Source organism: Apus apus, chromosome 11, assembly GCF_020740795.1.
Source record: "Apus apus isolate bApuApu2 chromosome 11, bApuApu2.pri.cur, whole genome shotgun sequence".
Lineage (NCBI taxonomy): Eukaryota > Metazoa > Chordata > Aves > Apodiformes > Apodidae > Apus > Apus apus.
Genome location: NC_067292.1, coordinates 11,310,461 through 11,331,525, shown reverse-complemented (window position 1 = coordinate 11,331,525; position 21,065 = coordinate 11,310,461). Strand labels below are relative to the sequence as shown.

Here is a 21,065-nt window from a genome sequence, read left to right as displayed (position 1 = left end):
AAAAAATACCAGTAGTTTCAGGAGTTCTAGCTTGCTTTGGTGTTACCCACCCCACAGCTGATAAATAGGCCAGGTACAACACAGCCAGCACACAACTACCTATGACCATGCCGAGTGTAGCTAGTAAATGGCAATCTTCACTGATTTTAGCAGAATGTCCATTTTAGATAGCAATAAAGGAAAAACAGCAACCAAGGGGAAAAAGCTACTGGGAAAATTACAGATTTACTAGGTATCTTTTGCTGAACTTCACTTGCAGAAATGGGAAACAACCTTGACACATATAAAGACTATCCTCCTTTTATTTTCTTCAGATACACTCAGAGAGCAAAGAGCATTCTTTCATACGCAAGAATGTGTAAAACCCACTGATTCAGTACAAAACTATCTGCAGAAGATAAGGACATCTGCCGTGTTCCAATGCTGCAGTCTAAACACTGGGCGGTAGACCTTGCTCCCTCAGTTTCCAGTGATAGTGGACACTGTGTGCCTCCTGACAATGTCATCATTGCAAACTTTATTCTTACATTTGGCATTTCATGAGATGTCTGGCAGCCGAGGGCTGACACACTGCACCGTGTACAGTTCTCCCCCACGTTTCATGGATATTTACTGGATTCCAGTATAACCTAACCTGTTGGTGCTTCTGGAATGTATAAACACTGTGAACTGCTAAATTCCTCGTATCAACAATTCAGAAATAACCATTAAATAAATTGGTTGCTAACTGTTGAGGAAGATTTTGATTTATTGAATAAAGTATCATCAAGGGATGAAAATCAAGATCACATTTTTAGGGAGACATGACATATTATCCATAACGAGATGTAATTTTGTACTAAAAGAGTAAGGATAAAGACTGTGTTTTTAGAATAGAATCAACAGTCAAATTTACACAATGCTGTTACCTATCAATACAGACACTTGACTGCAATAATATTGTCAATTTATAACTTAATACTATTCTGAATATTAACAAAAGTTTATTGGCATCAAATTAATAATTGTCTATTTTTTCCAAAACAAATTATTCCACCTGATTGAACGCCATCAAACAAAATGTCTGTTCCTAGTTGGGTCATTAGTATTCCATTTTATCCCTCTAAAGAAAATCAACTGCTTAGCACCTACTCCCAAATCCTTAAAGGTTCTTAAGCACTTAAACAGGCACAAAAGTGTATTACTTGACAAGATGAGAACACAACCAAGAGACCAAGAAGTGCCTACCAGAATCTTTCTGTATCTACATTACACCAACAATAAGCAGAGGTAACCATACAGTTACCAGGTAGCAGAGGTGAAACTGTTCCTTAGGCCAACACTTCAGGTCCTGGTGAAAGCCCAATCAAGTCAGAGTCAGTAAAAGAATCATATCTGAATTAAATGGGCTTTGGACTGGGTCTGAAAAAGAGGAAACATTGGAAGCATCATTCCCCGTGGTTTACTTCTAAGCAGAATCCATCACAGTACAGCCTGCTCCAAACCTTTGCTTCAAGCTATCAACACGTAAGTCAGTCTGCAGGATACCTGGAAGTGAAATAAACCACAGGCAACTCCACAAGCCAGGATAATACCCAGCTGCCGTGAGGACACTTGAAGATACTGCCTGGCAAGTTCTGGGTCGTCCATAAATGTCTGCCAGGAAAGGCATTGCTGCAGTCAGCTGAACTGGAGAAGGACTGGGCAGCTTCTCTGAGGTTCCCTCCACATTCATGTCCTACCATTCTGCAACATGGATGCAGACTCAGGAGGGGAACCAAAGCTCTCTGCCCCATACCATTTAAGTTAATTTTTACTAACCATAACTCTAGACTGCTTGCCCTACCTTAAGACCTGATGCAAAGCTTTTGTCCTATGTAAGGCAACAGACATTTGGTTCAGCTAAACAGTTCACAGATATGGTCAATCACGTATAGGTCTGTGAGATCCAGCAGAAGTTCCTCCCCACATGGGCTGGATGCAGCCGTGATGGGGAGGACAGGCTCGTGCCCTAAAGGAGCAGTGACAGCCACCAGGCTCCACACCAGCCCCAGGAGCCAAGGGCAGGTGCAGGGGAGGGGAGAGGAGCTAAAAGACCCTTTCACACTCTATTAAGTACATCTCTGAAGAGACTGACTTTCTCTCTGGTCCTCAGCTCCTTAATCACACTAAGGACTGGTACCACTACTATCCAGACAAGCAACGGTTGTAGACTCAAGGAATAACCTAACACCTCTGTTCTCACTGCAGGTGCATCCCACAGTGAATATATCCAAGATTCCAATTATAAGAATGCAAAGTCCTCAGGTTAAGAAACTGCCATTTTAAAGTTTTGGGGGAGGTCTTGTCTGGAAAGCACAGAGCACATCAGTGATGTGACAGACTAAAATAATCATTACACAGAAAAACACATAGGGACATCTCTGCTGGATGTAAGAAGCAAAATCTGGGGGACTGCAGGGCATTAATATTATGAGAGGCCTGTTCTGCTGCCGAGAGGACCCACTCATGGCTGAGCACTCCTTTATGTCGGGCATGACACAAACATGCAACACATGACATTTCTACTTAGACAATGTAACCAGGCTACTTTACATAATGTTGATAGCGTGATCTAAGTATATTATTCCAGTCCTTAGAACAAAGCACACCAGGTATTCTATCACAAATTTTAACTGTTTCATCTCCTTTTATCAACATTCAGTAAATCAACTTTACAAAATATCTGTAGCGTCTACAAAAAAGTTCCTGATTTTACCCTAATGCAAACAAATAGTTTTGTTAACTAAAAACCACCACAGCAAACATCGAGTAACGGAAGATATTTTCATTTGGGAAATGTTAAATACTTTGCTTTTTTCACGACGACTGAGCACAAGTTTCAAAGGGATGATAACTTTGTTTTGTAATTTGTTTATTGCTTAATCATGAAGACCAGATTGAGCATTTGAGTCACACAATTTTGTGTTGCTCACTCCTACAATAAGAATGTGCTGTAAAATTTCTTTTTCCTTCATTCAGCTCACTGCTTGTCTTACTGCTTATTCAGCTAACCACCTCAAAATGAAACACAATCACATAGCAAGATTTCACTGCTGCTAGAGTATTTTATCCAGAAAACGTATAAGCATGAGGAAATAATGCACCACTATTCTCATATATTACATTGGAGTATTTGCTAACTAATACAGATAGGAAGCATTTTATTGCAGGCCCAGAGCAAAAACAAAGGAAGACAAGGTATCCTGGGTAAACGATACATTTCAGCATATAAAAAAATAACTCACACAATCTTTTCTGTTTCAATTTCTACATTTTATGTTTCAAATATTCTTCCAATAAAATCTGCAACAAGTCCAACCCACTTAAGTCCACCTAGTTTTTGTCTCTCCAAAAGTTAAGGTGATTACCAAAATTGTACTCTTATGCCCAAACTATCCAATTAAACTAATATGCCAATTGCAAGGGGATTTGGGGGTTAAATAGAAAGCAAAGCATATGTTTAAAACAACAGCACAGTGTATATGGGATTTTGAAGGTAAGTGAATGAGAGTAACACCTGAATTCAGATATTTCTGTTTTGGGGACCCTGCAGTGGTCCAGATCAGTACCTATCAGTGTTTTCTTCTCCACGGCATTAGTCCTTCCTCTCTCTTCTCCTGAAGGCATTTCCACTCCTGCTCCTTTCTACACAATTACCCTAGACATTAGAGTGAAAGTAGTACCCTGCCTGATGGCTTATATCTGATGATTCCCTATCTTCGAGGCCATCTGGCTCTGCTCCTGGATTATCAGATGACATGAGTTAGTCATCTTGCACCTATGACAGAAAGCCCATTATCTTTTACCCGTCATTTCTTCAGAGGTATACTAGAAAATATGCTGAATAAAATAAGATGTAAGTAAGTACACAGAAACATATTTCATGCATTTCACTGCACTGTGGCTCAGACACTGAAGGACGTTCACTTAGAGAACACCAGGACATCTTCCAAGCTTCGGGCTTAGCTTGCAGAAGACATTCCTTAAGCACACTGGTGACAAACTGAAAACTGGAGATAAGAAATATTTCTGTTTCACTGCACAGGCTTGTGAGACTGAAACCCTAAAATCACTGTGCATATAAAAGATGGAACAACAGGCTTCACTGAGAGGAATAAAAAGGGCAACTAACCTTAAAAATGTGGAATACAAAGTCTCATATTAGAAATCTTCAGAAGGTAACACATATTCTCAATCCTTTAAGGAGACAGCGCTCTCTAAAGACAGTGAAAAACACCCTGGATCTCTTGCAGTGAGGAGGACAGACCTGAGGAGTATCTGTCAGATAGCTGCAATGGAAGAGGCTCGAATATGCAGGGTCTGTACGGGAGGGGGGAAGTGTTACACGCTTATTCAGTTCAGCCAAGCATGGGACGTGGTGCAGCCGAGCACACTCTTATCAAGATATTTTTCTCAGTGTACAAGTATCATGTAACTCAGCAGTTCCTACTGAGATACTACATTCTACTTAACACAGCAAATTAAACACTGGCAAATGCTTTATTATTTGACTATTTCATATTCCCTTTGCATCTTCTTCCACCAGTTAAAGCAAAACTTCACTATCTGCTATGGTTTTAATGTCTGACGTACTCTGTCCATTTTTCACTTCATATGAACAAAAAGGCAGTCTAGCTTTAGCACATTCAGTAACAAAGTATTTCAACTTCCTAAGCAGTTTTCTTTATACCAGTGCAAAAGCCACTTGCTTTTGGGAAAGAGTGAGAAAGGGGCTAGGACAGAAAAAACCTTTCACAGAGTCCAACCTCTTTCACCTGTGAATCAATAAATATTGTGAATGAGGAACTGCTGTTCTCTCTTCCCTCAACACCACACACGTAAAAAAGACTAGGAAAAATCAGAGGGAAAAGACACACCTCAATTTGATGAGCACAGGGAAACAGATTATCACGGGGAACTTTTGTCCATAATCTCCTAAGAAATCACTATCAGACTAAACAATAGCTGCCTATGTTCCAACATGCAGCCATCTATCCATATGTCTCTTATCCAACATTTTCTTGATGTCAGCACTATATATCCCTCCATTAGGGAACTACTGCCACACTTCCACTATCAGTAAATAAAACTGTGATCAGCAGATCTGAAATACAGCAAATACTTAAAAAGGTATCAGAGGTGTTGATATGTGAAAAGGAGACTAATCCATTTCTCAGCAAAGCAGGAAAGAGCTCTATAGCCATAAACATGTCACCTCACATGCAGGCATGGCTATTCCACACATTTAATACACAAAAACATGCTAGAGAAAACACTGCACAGCCATACACAAACAGTATGTCCTTTTCTAGGCACACAGCCTATGCACCTAAGACAAAAAAAACTCCAATAATATATCAAACTGAATTATCATTACATACAGAAGAAAAAAGAAATTAGCCCAATTAAAAAAATACCTTCCAGCAACTCCAGACAACATCCTAACTTTCCATAAAATGTATGCTATGGGCCCTGGGTGCTACTGACTTTGGTCACCCAGTATGCGAAGGATATTTGTAAAGCTAATGCTAATACTGACTACTGTGCTTTCAGAGAGATCTTTTTACTTCTCACACAAACTTGCGTGAACACTACATTCTGAGCAATCACTAAGATGAAATGTTAATTGAGGCTACAGATTTCTCCAACTCATCCAAGTTAACTTCAGCCTGAGCTTCTGGTACCAATGTTGAAATCAATGGCTCTAAGCAGCAGATGTGTCATACCCAGCATTCAGATGGCACCCTGTTTCCTTCTTAGCTGTGTTCTCTCCTCCTCTAAGTAAATACTGGAATGATTACAAGTGAAACAGGGTGTGAGAGCAGAAAATGCGATACAGGCTACACACAATTAGCAGAGGAGCTGCTTCTGACACACTGCTGCAAAGAATGATGCAAAGAATAATCCAATGAATTAGCCAATGAGAAGGGGATGGGATGTGCAATAACGGTGCGCAAGATTTTAATTCTGCAATTTTAATTCCCAGTATTTCACGGCATATATCCTTCCAAATCTTGCTGATAATCAACACTAATATCTGATATTAATATTGAAAATGGTGGGTTTGTTCTCCTGGCTGCAGAAACTTAATTTTATCTGTTCCTTTCTAGAAAGCAGAATAATGGAAGTATGAAACCAAAAAAGAAAAAATACAAATGGAGGGAAAGTGGCAGTCACCTCTGCTACATTACTTACAAAGTTGTGGGTTTTTAAAATAAACTCTAATAATGCACTCATCATACTCATGTTCTCCTGTAATCAGTATGTTCACAGATATCTTATCTTCAATGCCAAAGTTGTGATTTTTCTGGACTACATGAGTACTTTGCCCAACAATCAAAAATATTATATTCTGTTATCACAAAGGCAGTTTGCAGTGTAACAGCTTCAGACACACAGCTTTTTGGCAACTACAGTGTTCAAACCAGCGTCCTTAATTTGCAGCCTGGCAGCCGTGTGAGCTTTACCTGACTGTTTTGCAAGCACTGGGTGAATGACGCTCTAAACCAGAAGTGCATTCCTGAGTATGCTTGTGCTGGGGCACACTGTGCTGCACCTACCACCAGGTTATCCAAACTCTGAGGAGCTGGAAATAAGGCTTTGCAGCATTTTAACATTCCAGCTAAAAATAACAGGATTGCCGGAAAATCGGGTTCAGAAATCAGCTCAGAAAACCCTGTTAATCCACGTACCAACTGGGAATGAGATAGGTACTGCCTCAACACCTTTCCTACACTGAATAAGAGCAGTACTGCGGACTTGTCGAGCTTTACCTGCCTTGCTGGTGGCAGAGCTGGTGCAACTCTGATAGCTCCTATATAGGATAGCAAGTGAGACAACACACTGAAAAGGTGGCCCAGAATGAAAAGGCTGGATGAAAGCTGCAGGACCTTACTTGGATGGACTAACTGCACACTCTAGTAACTGCCAGTGAAGATAGGAAAGCCGAAAGAGGCTTAGTGCAAGCATACAGGAGATTTGTGACAGAAAGTTAGAACTCCACGTCAAGCCTTTCATGCAAACAATAAATATTACTTCTGCTCATAATCAGACTTTTCTCCAGCATCGTCTTTGAATGTTGAACCTTTTTCAATTAATTAAAAACTATGCACTGCAGAGTGCATATTTTATCAGCCCTCAGCTGCTTAAGTGTCTAGAAAAGACCAGGCAGTTTTTCTTTTTTCCAGGCAACCCAGAGCAAGTACTTGCAAGGGTCATATCTTTTTAATTATCTTTTCTCTCTTTGATTAATTATTCCGTCTGACAATAGCGTGTTTCTAATGCTATTCACCTGCCTTTGATGATTGACAACTTTTCTGTCTGATTCAAAGCAAACAGCTGCTGCCATGATTGCCTAGCAACCAGGATGTGATGGATGAGCCCCAAAGATGGATGGCTGCAATAAATCATGTCTCCAGCTATAAAACTGAAAAAAGGGATAAGAATAAAAGCGAACAAAAAACAAAACAAGGTTTCTTCCCATGAGTGCACTCAGCTCCTTACCAATTACACCTGAAATGGACTTTGTGTCTATTAATAGCAAAGTTTTCTAATCAGTAAGAATGCAATGATGCCATTTGTATCAAGGTGTGTTTACAATTGTTCCAGCAAATTGGCACTTGTACTTCAATTACCTACTGAGTTACACAAGTGCAGAGGCAGGAGATCAAAGTTTTACCTTCTGCTGTTGAAGGCTTTATTGAAAAGATTATATATTTTTCAGGGTTTTATCATGATGTTGGACTTGAATGAAGTGTATAAACTTGAATTCATCTTACTTTTGGCAACTGAGTGTACCAAAAGCAGAGCAAACTGCATTTGTAGAAGTGATAACAAACACTAGATTTCTGAAAAAATTGTTTCTATAAAACTCATAAAAAGTCAATGAAGGCCTAGTGCAATATTTTAACAAAAATGCTTTATTTTTATTTTGTTTATTAAATGTTGCTATAATTCCTGTTTGCTTAGAGGGCAGCTCACAATCAGAGGAAAAGTTTGTGTGACAAGCAGCACTTCAAAAATAACATCTACCTGTGCGAATTCAAGACTGATACAACCAAAAGCCATTCTCATGTAAATTTACCTACCATTCCTGTCAATCACTTGATTTTCATATGATGTGCCAGGCAAGAAACATTCAATAGTTTGTCAGCTCAGAACAAGTTTAACCAGGCTGTGTACCACACCTGCCCAGAGATGTCTGTGCACAAACACCCCATCACTGGGAGTTTTGGCAACCAACTGCTGACGCGGTTCTGCTGCTGGAGTATCTACCTCTTCACAGCCACTGCCTGCACTTCCAGGACAAGACCTAATTGCCTATAAGAAGCTGCTTCCTTAATTCTTCCAGCAGGTGGGGGTGTCCTGGTTTCAACAAAAAGTGCTTCAAAAAGGGAAGGGATTGCCCTTGCTGTTTTCGTGGGCAGACTATCCCTCTCCACCGGCATCCTGGATACCAGGGAGTGAATGTCAGGACTCAGGGATTCATAACACTGGGGGAAGAGGGTGGGTGGAAAAGAAAAATGTAAATGCTGAAATAATTATGTTCTAGAACTTTGTTTTCTTTGCAATTATGGGACCAAAACACAGCCTATTAGTGAAAGGAAGCTGGATTGTGTTAATCTGTTCACAAGCACATTTTTTACACTGGAACTGGCAATGTTTGACATTACTACCCTGGAGCAGCTATAGTCCTGCTTATATGTTAGTGTTACGTACAGTGTGCATCTGTATTCATGCAAAAGATTGCCTGTATCCTTGCACAGGCCATAGCTTTGTCTACATTCTTCACAATTACTGAAATGCTCTCACTAAAAACTTAACTCTGTCTCTGCCTGTCCCTCTCTCCGTTATGCAAATACACACACACACACACAGGGAAATCCAGCCCCTAAAACAATTGTAAGGCACTCCTGTAATGACTGGCTAGTATCTGGTAACAAACAATGAGAAAGCAAAGCCATCAATCACGACGTGCACGTCGAGGCCTCCATTCTGTCCCAGCTCATCCAACTCTCAAGTTACAGCTTTACACGGCAAGTCTAAATAATATTCAAAATGATAAATGGCACTATAAGCCTGATATCCATCATCAATCTTTTTTTAAGGAACATCCATCTTCAATAATGCACGTTTGAATCATGTGAAACCAAGAGCTCCCAGATTCATTTACACAACCCCCAGCAAGCTGGTGCTTCTTGAATGATACGTGTCAGCCAGTTTGTCCCAACTGCTAAACTTTAAAAAGAAATAAAAATTTAAAAAAGGAAAAAAAGGAAATAAAAAGAGTGAGAGAAAGAAAACAGGAGGAGGAAATCTTCAGGGGGCTGAACAAGGCAACTTAGCAGATAATACGGAAGAACATAACCTCCTCAGTCACTCTGCTGCCCCCCAGCACGGGCGCTCTCCCGCCCCTCTCCCCGCAGCCAGGCTGTGCCAAGGGGAGCGACAGCGGTGCTGGAAAGGGAACCCCCCCGCGCCCCCGCACTGCCTGCCAGGGCCCGAGTGATAAATGACACATGTCATTCTGTCAGGAGGGAAGGGTGGGTCAGTGATGTATGGCTCTGCTGAAAAGGAAATCGACTGTTTGGCATGGTGCAGCTATTCTCCACCAGGATTTAGTTTCAGAACTCTAAAATGAAATCTCTGATGTTTCAAGTGCACGGTGAGGCCAGGCCGACGTGCGGCCGAGGCAGCTTTTTTTGTCTCCCCCCCCTTTAATTTTTATTTTTTTTTATCCTCCCTCTACCCTTCGGATTTCAAAAAACCGCTCCACTGACTGGAAACTGCAAAAGAACGCACATATATCAAAGTCTTCAATAGTTATGATCTATGATAAAATTTAAATAGGTTGAGGTTTCTATTTTTATTTATTATTGGGGGGGGAAAAATGGCATGCAGGCTTGACACAAAAGCAAGATAAAAATTAGCATGTTTGAAGTAATCGTCCCACAGCTTGACATCTGCATAGTAAATTTTAAAGGAAAAAAATGTGTCAGGCAGGCATGAGCTGTTCCCTCCCTCCCCCCCTCTTTCATTAGCTCACTGGCAGGGTGGCACTTCTGAACCTCATTACTGCAGGAGGATTTATGAAGCTGAACCCAATGGCAAAGAAAAGGCATCTGTCAATAATTGTAGGGAGCTGCACTCACAGCTTTGAAATCTCATTAAGTATGCAGTTATCAGGCATAAAGATCAAAAACATTACTCAACTCCGACAGAATCTTATGGAGGAACATTAATTAGCAACAGGCCTACAGTACAAAAAAAAAAAAAAAAAAAAAAAAAAAGGGAGAAAAAAACCACCAGACTTCCTCTCACACCTGCCCAACCCACAAACCAAAAGAAACACACCCCCTCCCTTCAGAAAAAAATAATTCCCAGCATCTGAGACTGATCAAGTACATGAAACAAGAGAGAGAAAAAAAAAAATCCAGTTGAGACAGTCTTGGCGGTGAAGAGAGAAAAGGAAGAAGCTGTCAAAGTTGAGAAGGATGTCAGCACTGGCCCTGATTACAAGGGCCTATACAGTTCCCAGGCCTTTTATCATCCCTGCCATCAAAAACAGACTCTGTGTCACAGATGGATGACTGATGGCTGCCAGTCTTGAGCAGCCTCGCCAAGGCTCCAGGAGGCCCCTGCTGAGATCTGGCCCTCCAGCAACAGGCTTGACCTAGCAGGAAAAGGACTGCAGGCACTGAGCCCAGTCCCAGAGATACTCAGAAACAGCACCCTGTTCTGTTCTTCCCCAGAACAATTCAGCAAGAGGTTGGTTGGGGTTTGTTTGTTCAGCTTACAGAAGTTAAATGTAATACTTCTGCTCTCCATGCAAAGGCTGTACATTATTTGAAAATAACACCAGCAAAAAAAACCCCAAAACAAACCAAAACAAAAAACTCCACACAACAAAAAGCCCTCTTCTTTGTCCACACTAAACGTATTTTTCTAATCTTTTTTCTAGTTTGCATTTCAACCATGATCTGCACACTCAACTGCTTAGAAAAGAGAGTGAAATATAAATTTGGGGGGAAACAAACAAATTCAGAGATGAAGTTGGACCATAAAACCAAGTGACCTTTGCAGCATTAAGTATGGTGTGCAACTAATTAAGAACTATGGCCATATTAACATTTTTTGTTACAGAATCAAGGATATCAGCTACACAGCTTAACCCATTGCACATATTTTTCCCATTTCCTCTCTATCAAGAACTGTAGTTGCAAACAATAACTCAAAGCTACTTGATTAAAAAAAAAGGAGGGGGGGTGGGATCACCTTCTATAGTCTTTTTCTCACTTGGGACTATGCCTGAAAAACTCCCCCTCTAGTTACATGCCTTCATTTTCTATTTCCCATAATTGTGCGCTACAAAGAAGCTTCCCGCTGCACAACTTCACTTCTGTGTTACTAAGCTCTGGATTTTAATACAATGTACAAATTTGTCTCTCATTTCATATGAGATACACGGTGATATTTATGTGTTACTTGTAGCAATGCTGAAGATTGGCTTCTTAATGAACTACATCCCTAATAGCGCAGAATCAGAGATACATGCACCAACATATAAAACAACCTGCCAGTCAAAATCTTTTGGATATCTAAAATTCATTAATTTCCTAAGTAAAGTACTTGCAAATAAATTATAGCTCTGAGAAAATACGGAAGCAGAGGTTCCGCTCCAAATAAAATTTTAAAAATAATTTTACATGAAGTGTTACAATAAGGTGTTTATATTTTTACGTATGCTTACCATATTACTTTTATTATGTGTAGCATCAAAGTGATTATAGCAATTACATCTAACAGAATTAATTACAGAACATCCCATCATTCCTAAATACATAATGCATTAGAGGTAAGCCAAAGAAAGAAAGCATCTTGACTGTGGTGGCTATTGTTGGAATTATTTTTTTCTCTAAGCATAAATGAGAAACCAAAATAAAAAGAGAGATACTGGAACGGTGGGGTAACTCAGTAGAATGTTAACTACAAAAATTGGAACGTAAAGGTGGGGACATTTTTAATAGAGATATTAACCTGCGTAAAGCTGCACTAGCACAAATAGCCATGTAAAATCCATTTAAGTTTTTTAATCATGAAATATGGAAACTAGCCAATTCACCTAACCAATGTGTTAGTACGTAAAGACAAGAGTGTATGGGTGAAAGAGTTACAAGCCTTTACATATGCAAAATAAATTCACTCAAAGCTTCATTAATATTAATTTAAATTCAGAACCGATTTACATTAAATTGTTCATTAAAAATTGCCTATTTTATGCAACATGCATTCTGCAAAGAACACATAAGAAACTGAAACAGAGAGCTCAATTTAATGATGGAAATATCAGAAGTAAACAAATTTGAATCATTCCAAACGAATGATAAACCAGCCCTTTCCTCTACACTAATGCATTAAGTTTGGCGGGAGTTTGGCAGAGGGGCATGGAAAGAGCTTTGCTTCCCCCTGCTCCAGCTTGGTTGGTGCCCTTTTGACCTCCCCACCACCATACAGTCTGGCTAGAACGAGAATTATTTATGACAGAATGTAACCCACCCTGGTAAAAATGTTCACTAATTGTGAGCACACTGCATCACTTCAAAACTGGTGTTTTTCCAAGCGAAACCAAGTTTGGCAGAGCTGTTTAGCAGCCATCCCCTGCGTGAAGAGGATGGGAGGTAAAGGGAAGGCAGGCTGGGAATGGAGAGCTCTTCATTGGTAAACTCCCACACCAACAAATACAGCTATTCCCAACAGCTGTTCTGAATGAGGAAAAGAGAGTCATAATTAATAACATGTGTCCTGACAGAATTAATTAATACTTTATAATTAAGTCTAAAACACAAACTTAGATTATTCTTGAAGAGTTGCACCTTTACTGCCCGAACAAGCCAGGTATTGGCACTGGCAAGGACCTTTCAGATATTTTAGGATCTGCTAGTGACTCCTTCCCCACTCTCCCTTCACTCCCCAGGGGGAAAAAAACCTTTGAACATTTTCTGAGAAATATCTTAAAGTTGATGCTTGCAATAAGAAGCGTTTAAATTCTGCAGACTGGCTCTCTACTGAGCTGAGCAAATTATCTTTGAGGAGCAAAAGATCTTTCAGGAGCAAAATCAGAAAAATGCAGTAGGATGAATCTCTCAGTCTCTGAAATAAAGCTCTACTTATTTCAACTCTTACCGTACTTTTTATGAAAACAGTAACAAAACATCTCAAGATCTGACAATGTTCTATTCTGCATTATTATACTTAAGAAAACTACACTACAGTCTCTCATGGACTATGCTTTGAATCCTTTGAGCCAATTTTAATGCATTTTTTTTAAATGTTGAAATCAAGAAAAATCAATTGCATCATTTTTTTTTTTCAATCCTCCTGTTTTAGGTAATGACACATGCAAAAAAAAAACAGGCAAGGCATCCATTGTTTAGTGGGATTTTTTAAATTAATTTAATGTCTAACTGCAAATGCTGGAAACTAGAATTAATCTGTCTGGATAAAAAAAGGCTTACAGACATTTAAATGCATGTATCGGGACACTTTATCAACCTAACATAAAATTGTCATCTTATCTTATTATATGACTATTTTATGCATGTGTCAAAGAATTTAAAAATGAATGCCTGTCTATTCAGTCTAATTACAACTGCATATTATCTGTCTGGATGTTCCAGTCCATATCATTGTTACCAAATACAATATATTGTATCCACCTTTCGTTTTTAACTTAAGGCGGATAAACCACAATTTGGATGTAACTGAATTCAAAAAAATCCAACAACAAGAAAAACCAAACCAAATCAAAAAACCTTAAAAAAATACACGGAAACCAAACCAACAATAACAAAACAAAACAAAACAAAACAAAACAAAAAATCTCAAAACAAAACAAACACACGGGGGGGGGGGGAATCAAACACCTGGGGTAGACTGTTTAGTAAATAATGCTGAATTCAGAGATAAGGTAATACACAATCTCCCTGCACCTATGTTATTTTCAGTGTTGTAACATAAGCATCCAAATACATACACTCTTACTTGACAATGCAACACTTCAGGCATCTTAATAGTTGATCTACTAGCAGCACCCTGTAAATAGGGCTCTATGAAAATCTGACAATCTGTACATGGATTCACTAGGAAACGGTCATGACATTGAATTAAAATATGGATTATTACACCGTAAAACTAGGAGTGCCATGGTTTGTTCAGAAAGATAACAACATAAGGGTACTTCACGTCCTGGCAAATTATTTCTTTTCATTCACTCTGTGCCACCAGATGTTTCTACATAAGCATGCACCTAGCACACTTAAAAATTTACCCCATACTTCACCCGGAAGGTGGTATTTTCTATATAGTTCCCACTAATCCTGGAACCAGGGCTGACAAAAAGGACCCACTCTAATCCTGCTAACTCACCCTAGCTCCACTGCATTTCCCATAACCCTGCAGCAGTCACAATTCATTCTAATCACTTTACAAAACAATCTTTAGTAAAAAGAGGAAAAATGCAGACTTGTAAGCCAATTTAAGAAATAACTGCTGATACATCAGTTATTGACTATTTCACTCCTGCTCATGATAGTGCTCAAGGCAAAACCGAGAACAAAATGACAACATCAACCGCACGCAATAAACTGTGGCCCAGGAGAGCACTGAAGCCCTAATTGACAGCTGTCAAGCTAATGGGAGAAATGGCAGCTGATTCTGGAAAATTCTGTTTTCCAGACAGATATTCAGGGGAATCTATCAGGCCTTTTTATATTTATGCCCCCTTTTTTTTTTTTTTTTTTTCATTGTGCTTCACTCTTTGCTGAAAAAAAAAAAAAAAAAGAAAAAGAAAAAAGAAAAAAAAAGCAGAGGACAGCCATAACTAATCATTTTGTCAGCTTGCTGCTAGGAAGAATCTCTGTCCACCAGAGAAATATGTGGCAAATAACATACCAAGGGCTGACACTGCAAGTACCTTTATAGGTAGTCTACTTTATCGCTACATTTACTTTTGGGGTATGTATGTAGTTGCATGCAATTCCCATAAATTAAAGCAAGCATTCAACTTCCTGAAGTCGGAGCTGCCTGGAAATGAGGCTGCACAACCTGTGTGCCATCTTGCATCCCCATGGCTGTGGTGCACTCCTGGCCTCGTTCGGGAGGTGCTGGCAACTCGCAAGAGCACTGAAGTCCCTGCAAAGTAGAAGTGCTTCGCATCTCTGATAAATCAATGTAATGTATTTCAGTATTCACACAGACCATGTGCACCTTCTGAATGTAAGCACTGAAGCTGTGAAGAGTCCAAAAAGTATGCAGCTATTTCCAGGGTTTAAACCATACTCCATAGAAAAAAATAAAATAAATATACCATGGGCACGAGTTGCTTGTGTTTTTTCCAGAGGGTTGAAAACTCAGTGTGGTTGTCTGGGTCTAAAAACCAGTAATTGCTCTATTCAATTAAAAAAAAAAAAAAGTAAATTAGTTTCCAACAAATCATTAGTTCCCAATCCCGCCTCAGAAGAGCTCTGTATATATACAAAATATGTATTAAGTCATATCTGTCAGTAGGAAGTAAGTTTTCTTGATCTTTTACATAGAGCTTTTAAATAAAGATGCAAGTGAAAACTATAATTTCAGGACAGATAAGTACTGGCCTCTATTAATACAGTATCTTAGCTTTCCTAGACAGTAGCCTCTAACCAGTAAATATCTTCCTCCTTCTGACTTAAATGACAGCAGTCTTTGGGGCAGCAATTCTGACCACCTTCTTGCTTTTAACAGGTGAGGAATAAAACTAGCATTCCTGACTCTTCCTCCAAAATTTATCTATGACATTCACCTGAGTCTCAAAGCAAACAAACTGAAATTATCATTTTTCCAGATTCTTGATTCTCAGAGACAGCTTTAGTCTTCTGCAGTGTGGTGTTAACACTTGGGCTAGACATAAAGAATTTGTGCACCTGTCTGTTATGTCTGTGAGCTCTGTGCTGCTGAGAGTTCTTTGTTGTTGTTATTCTACTCCAGACCATTAAAAGGGCCCTAATTCCTATGACATGATTATCCAGGTACCAAAGCCCATTTGTCACCTGCAGCAGAAAATTGAGTTAATGCACAACTAAAGGCAACCAGGACTGTGTAATATCAACTTGATTACATCAAACTAGCTGCAAACCTAATTCTGCTGGATGACACTGCGTGGAGCTTGTCATCTCCAATCATTAAAGCTGTCAGGAATCCATCAGGTTTACAGCTAATTAGGTGAACACTAATGAAGCTGGCAAAACAACTTTTCTTTTTTTATGGCTGAGCGGACCTTTCAGTATGGAGAAAAAAAAATATCTCGAGTATTCTCAAGGTTGCTGGGGACTGGATTTCCTGAGTTACCAATCAGCAGACATCTTTAATTCTCCCCCCACCAGCACCTTTTTTTCTCTCTCAGTACCAAGCAATCAATTTGTCATCACTCTCAGTATGCCACAAAAGCAGTCATGAACCTTATAACTTGCAGCTCTGAAGCCAAAAAGAAGGGGAAAAAAATTGTAAGTTTCTTCTGTCTTAAAATAAAATGCCTCATGCAGCTCACTTATTTATCTTCATGCACTTATCAACAGCATAAATGTTCTTCTTTTTTCACTCTTCTCAAATAAGTAGCCCTTCAGTCATCCTACATCCCCCATATCCATTAGGCAGAGGCATTTTGATAAAGTAAAGCCAAAGCTAGTGTATGGGAAAGAATGAAAGCACTCACTCTGCCAACTTCTGATTGACCATTAAGCTATTGATGAATGTGCCTGTCAGGAGAGAGACAATTAAATCAAATATGAAACAAAGTCGTTTTGACGGGTCATTTTGATAGAGCAAAACCATTCTTCCATCTCCTATTAGTCCTGCAGTCAAGTTTTTGTAATGAATATTTCTTAACTAACCTGTTATTTCTTAGCTGTTTTTAAGGTGTTAAAAAAAAGGCCGTTGCATTTACTGCTATTAGAAAAAGTAACATTTCCAATGTGACCAATAAAACAGCATTTCAATGGGAAGCAATTAAGCACAATACTAAATGTTTAATGTGGCCATCAAAAAGCTAAAAGTTTAAAGAGATTACACTTCTGCTAAATGTGAAAGACAGATCACACATCATGGATGATTCACTTGAGAAAGGAGGGAGAGTCAGAGAGTGGCAGAGAGAAAAAGATACCTCAGAATGTGTGTTTAGTGCAGAAACAATGTCTTCCAGCCTACGGAGAGCCCAGCACACAGCACAGCTGAATATGTCAAATACTTGGAAGAGCTAGACTTTGCATAACTAAAATAACTTTACAAAATAGAATTTCACAAGGATTAGAAAAGTTCACCTTTTAATTTATTTGAAAAGCATTATCTGATGGCACAGGCCAGAAACGCAAAATATTATCAGGAAGTATTTGGCTGTGATATCTTTTCCTAGATCATATCACTACTGTAGTGCAAAACTTTCCAAACTTTCTAGCTGTTAGTATATGGAGTAAGACTGCTGGAAAGTCTATTTCTGTGTTTCAGCATCCCAGGTGAACGCATGTATAGGTCAGAGAAGAAAGGAAATGTGTACGTAGCTATTTACGATCTGCATTATTCCCTGAATCCCTTGATGTTTACTAAATTCAAACCACACCACTCTGAGAAGTTGTCAGACAGTGTGAAAGCACTGTCACAGCTCCCAACACCCGTTTTCTAACAACACCCTACTAAGCCCAGGACTACCTGCTTCGAGTTGTTAGAGCACAAGTACAGACACCCCATCGATACAGCTGCCGGAGCCTCTGGAAAACTTCTGCACCCTCTCAGCTTGGAGCCTTCCTTTGCAGGAAGGGCAAAGCATGGCTGGCACACTCTGGTCCCCCGTATCTGTCCCTAAACAAACTCCATCGTGTTCCCTCACCTCAGCCAGCCCCACGCCTCTGGAAGCCCTCATCCATGTGGCTATGTGGCACATTCAGCCAAGAGCCCCTGAAGTTGCGCTGACAGAGTTGACAGGCCACGTGTGACGTCACCGAGTCTGGCGTTACCATGGCAAGTGATTTATTGATGTTTATCGGGAATGAATAGATCAAAGGCAGGCAGATGACAGGCGATCAATCAGCCATCAAATCAAGGATGGCAACAGGCCAAGGAAACCTTTTCCAGCCCACATATCCTATAGCCCACACAGCCCACAAACTAAGGATTACTGTAAAATGATGTGGGGCTTTTTTAAAAAAAACAAACCTGTTTTCTTTTCAATCTGACTTTAAAAAAAAAAAAAAAATACTGCTTAAGTTTAGCAGGAGCTGATATTTCTGTCATAAAGAAAACAGAACAAACAAACAAAAAACCTCACCGGGACAAAGCCTACCAAAGTATTTCTAAAGAGAAAAAAAAACATGGAGGAAATTGTAAAGGCACTATCAGAAGCATTCGCCAGTCATTTGACAATACACAGACACTTCTTCCCCCCCCCTCTTCCCTTTGGTTTCCTTTGCAGCTTCTCATCTGGACTCATAAATAAGAAATCAATAGGATTAGCAGCAGAGGTTGCCAAAGAAAGTGACCAACCAGGTGGGTCTGTCTGTCCAGCAGACACCTCCAGTGCAGCACGAGGGGAAGAGAGAAAAGATAAAAGTTGGGCAAAGGAGCCAGTTCTGGGCTTGGATTTCCAAGTAACACTGCGGACCCTCCAAATCACTTTGTCCCTACCACTTCATTCACAGCATGCCATAAATATCCTATCTCTTTTTACAGAAAAAAAAAATATTAAAGAGTATTTTCAGTGGCTTTCACAAACCACTTGCCTGTGAGGGAAAGGGATTGAGAAGAACGAAGACTACAAGGGAAAGACCCAAAGTAGGTGCCAAAGTATGGGCTGGAAATGAATAAAATTCGTCACCTTCCCCCACCCCCAGAGTCACACAGATAATACGTGGACACGGAGCCTGTGCCCGCACATCCCTGCCTGGCTTTCACAAAGTGTTGCCCCCAGAACTGAGTCGGGCAACTGCAGAGTTAGGAATAAATCAAAGTGGGTAACAAAGTAGGGAAAGGGCTTCCACGCGCCCCCACTCATGCCACCTCAACCAAGAAAAAATAAACAAAATGGAATAAAATAAAATCTGCTCACAAACACACGCCACAGCGTTGTGCCTCCAGACCAAGAGCTGCCCTGCAAAATCCCCTATATGCAGCGTGCGAGCGCAGGGAGCGGGGCAGCGAGGGAGCCCGGCACAGACCGACGGGCTCAGCCCGCTGGAAAGCGGTTATGGAAGAGCCGGAGGAAAGCGAGAGGAGACACAACCGGCCGGGGAAGGCGGCTCGCGTACCTGCTGCGCGCCGGGGCGCTTGCTGCTTCCTCCTCGGCATGCTGAGCTCCTGCGGCCGGCGGCGGGGGGGGGCTGCCTGGGCGCGGGGGTGGGAAGAGTTGCTTTAGCCCCAGCGATCCGGTGAGCTGCTCCAGTCTCGGCTTGAGGGCTGGGTTGGGGATATATTTTTTGTTGCTGTGCATACACGATGCCGAGGAAGAGAAGGAGGAGGCGGCGGCGGAGGAGGAGGCGGCACAGAGGAGAGGACAGCCCTGCTGCTGCTGCTGCTGCTGCTGGCAGAAGAGGGGGGAAGTTTGACAAATCGCCCCGGAGGAAGGAGGAGGGGAAGCCCCCCGAAGAGGTGTGCGGGCGGGAGGGCTGGGGAGAGCCCGCAGTCCCCCCCACCCCACCCTGCGCCCCCGGTGCCTGGCCGGGCTGGGAGATCACGGCATAAAGACGGGGGATTTCTTGGCAGGAGTCGGCGGAGCCTCAGCCTGCTCTCTCCACTCTCCGGCTCCCGGCTCGGCGCTGGAGCGGCGGCGGCGGCGGCAACAGGCGAAGCTTGAAGGGAAACGAGATGATCGCAGTGTCACTCAAACTAGTCGGCACGAAGGGAAAGGGGCACCGCGCTCCCACTGCCTCCCGCCCCGGACGGCACCTTAACTCTTTGCGCATCGCGCCGCCGGACCGCCCGGCGCCGGCCGGACACGCACACGGCGGCGGCCAAGGGTCCGCCCGGGGCGGCGGCAGCAGCGGGGCACCCCCCGCCCGCGCGCCGCGCCCCCTCCGCCGCCCAACTTCGCGCGCCGCCGCTCTCCTCAGCAGCCCGCAGCCGCGGAGGGGCTCGGCCCGCCGGACGCCCCCAGGCAGGGCAGGGCTGCCCGCTCCGCTCCCCGCCGGCAGCCCTTCCCTTTCCGCCCCCGCGCACACCCGTTCCCCGCCGCAGCCCCCCCCCCCCCGCCCAGCCACGCCGGGGCGCGGGACCCTCCCGACCCCCAGGCAGCCTCTGCCCCCTCCGCCCTCCCCCCCTCCCCACCCCCGGCGAGGAGGGCCCGGCCCCCGCTCCCGGAGCCCCGGCCCCGCAGAGCCCCGCCGCCCCGTGAGGTGACAGCGGCGGCGGCAGGACCGGGCCCCCGCCTCGCCGCCCGCCCCGGCCCCACTCACCGGCGCGCCGGGCAGCTGCTGGCCGCCCGCCCGCACACATCCAGCCCTCCGGCTCCCACCTGGCTGGCGCCGCGGCCGCCCGGGCTCCGCTTCGCGCCTGCGGGCGGGCGGGGGCCGCGGGGCTCGGCAGCCGTTAACGGCGGCGCCTGGGCCGGCCCCGCGGGGCCCCCGACGGACCGGCCGCGCGCCCCGGCTCCGGAGGGGAGATCACTTTGCCCTCTTTCCCTCCTCTGGGGGCTTTCTCCCCCCCTCTCTCTCTCTCTTTTTGGGTGTTTTTTTTGTTCCGGTTTTAGTTTTTGGGGTTTTTTTAGGTTGTTTAGGTTTTTGGTTAGGGGTTTGGGTTTTTTTTTTGGTCCAAGTTCACTGCCGAGGCGCCGCGCTCCCGTTCAGCGAGCGCCGGCGGATCGATGTGCTGCGGGTTCGATTGTGCATCCCTGGGCGGCGGGGCCGCGCAGCAGCGGGGCGGGCCGGGGCGCGGGGGGCGCGCGGGGGCCCCCGCCGGCCTCCCTGCGCGCCCGCGCACGGCCCCGCGCAGCGGCCGCACCGCACCGCACCACCGCGCTGCCGGGGCCGCCC

General features: G+C 42.9%; 1 protein-coding gene across 1 annotated transcript in view; it reads right to left on the bottom strand.

Moving 5' to 3' along the window:
- TSHZ3 (teashirt zinc finger homeobox 3) overlaps positions 1-19,638 on the bottom strand; it is a 63,382-nt gene extending 43,744 nt beyond the window's left edge. Inside the window, exon 1 of the mRNA XM_051629677.1 lies at positions 19,347-19,638. Within this exon, the coding sequence (XP_051485637.1) occupies positions 19,347-19,386 (40 nt within the window). The 5' untranslated portion in view covers positions 19,387-19,638. The remainder of the gene's footprint in view (positions 1-19,346) is intronic.
- Between the last annotated feature and the right edge of the window lie 1,427 nt (positions 19,639-21,065).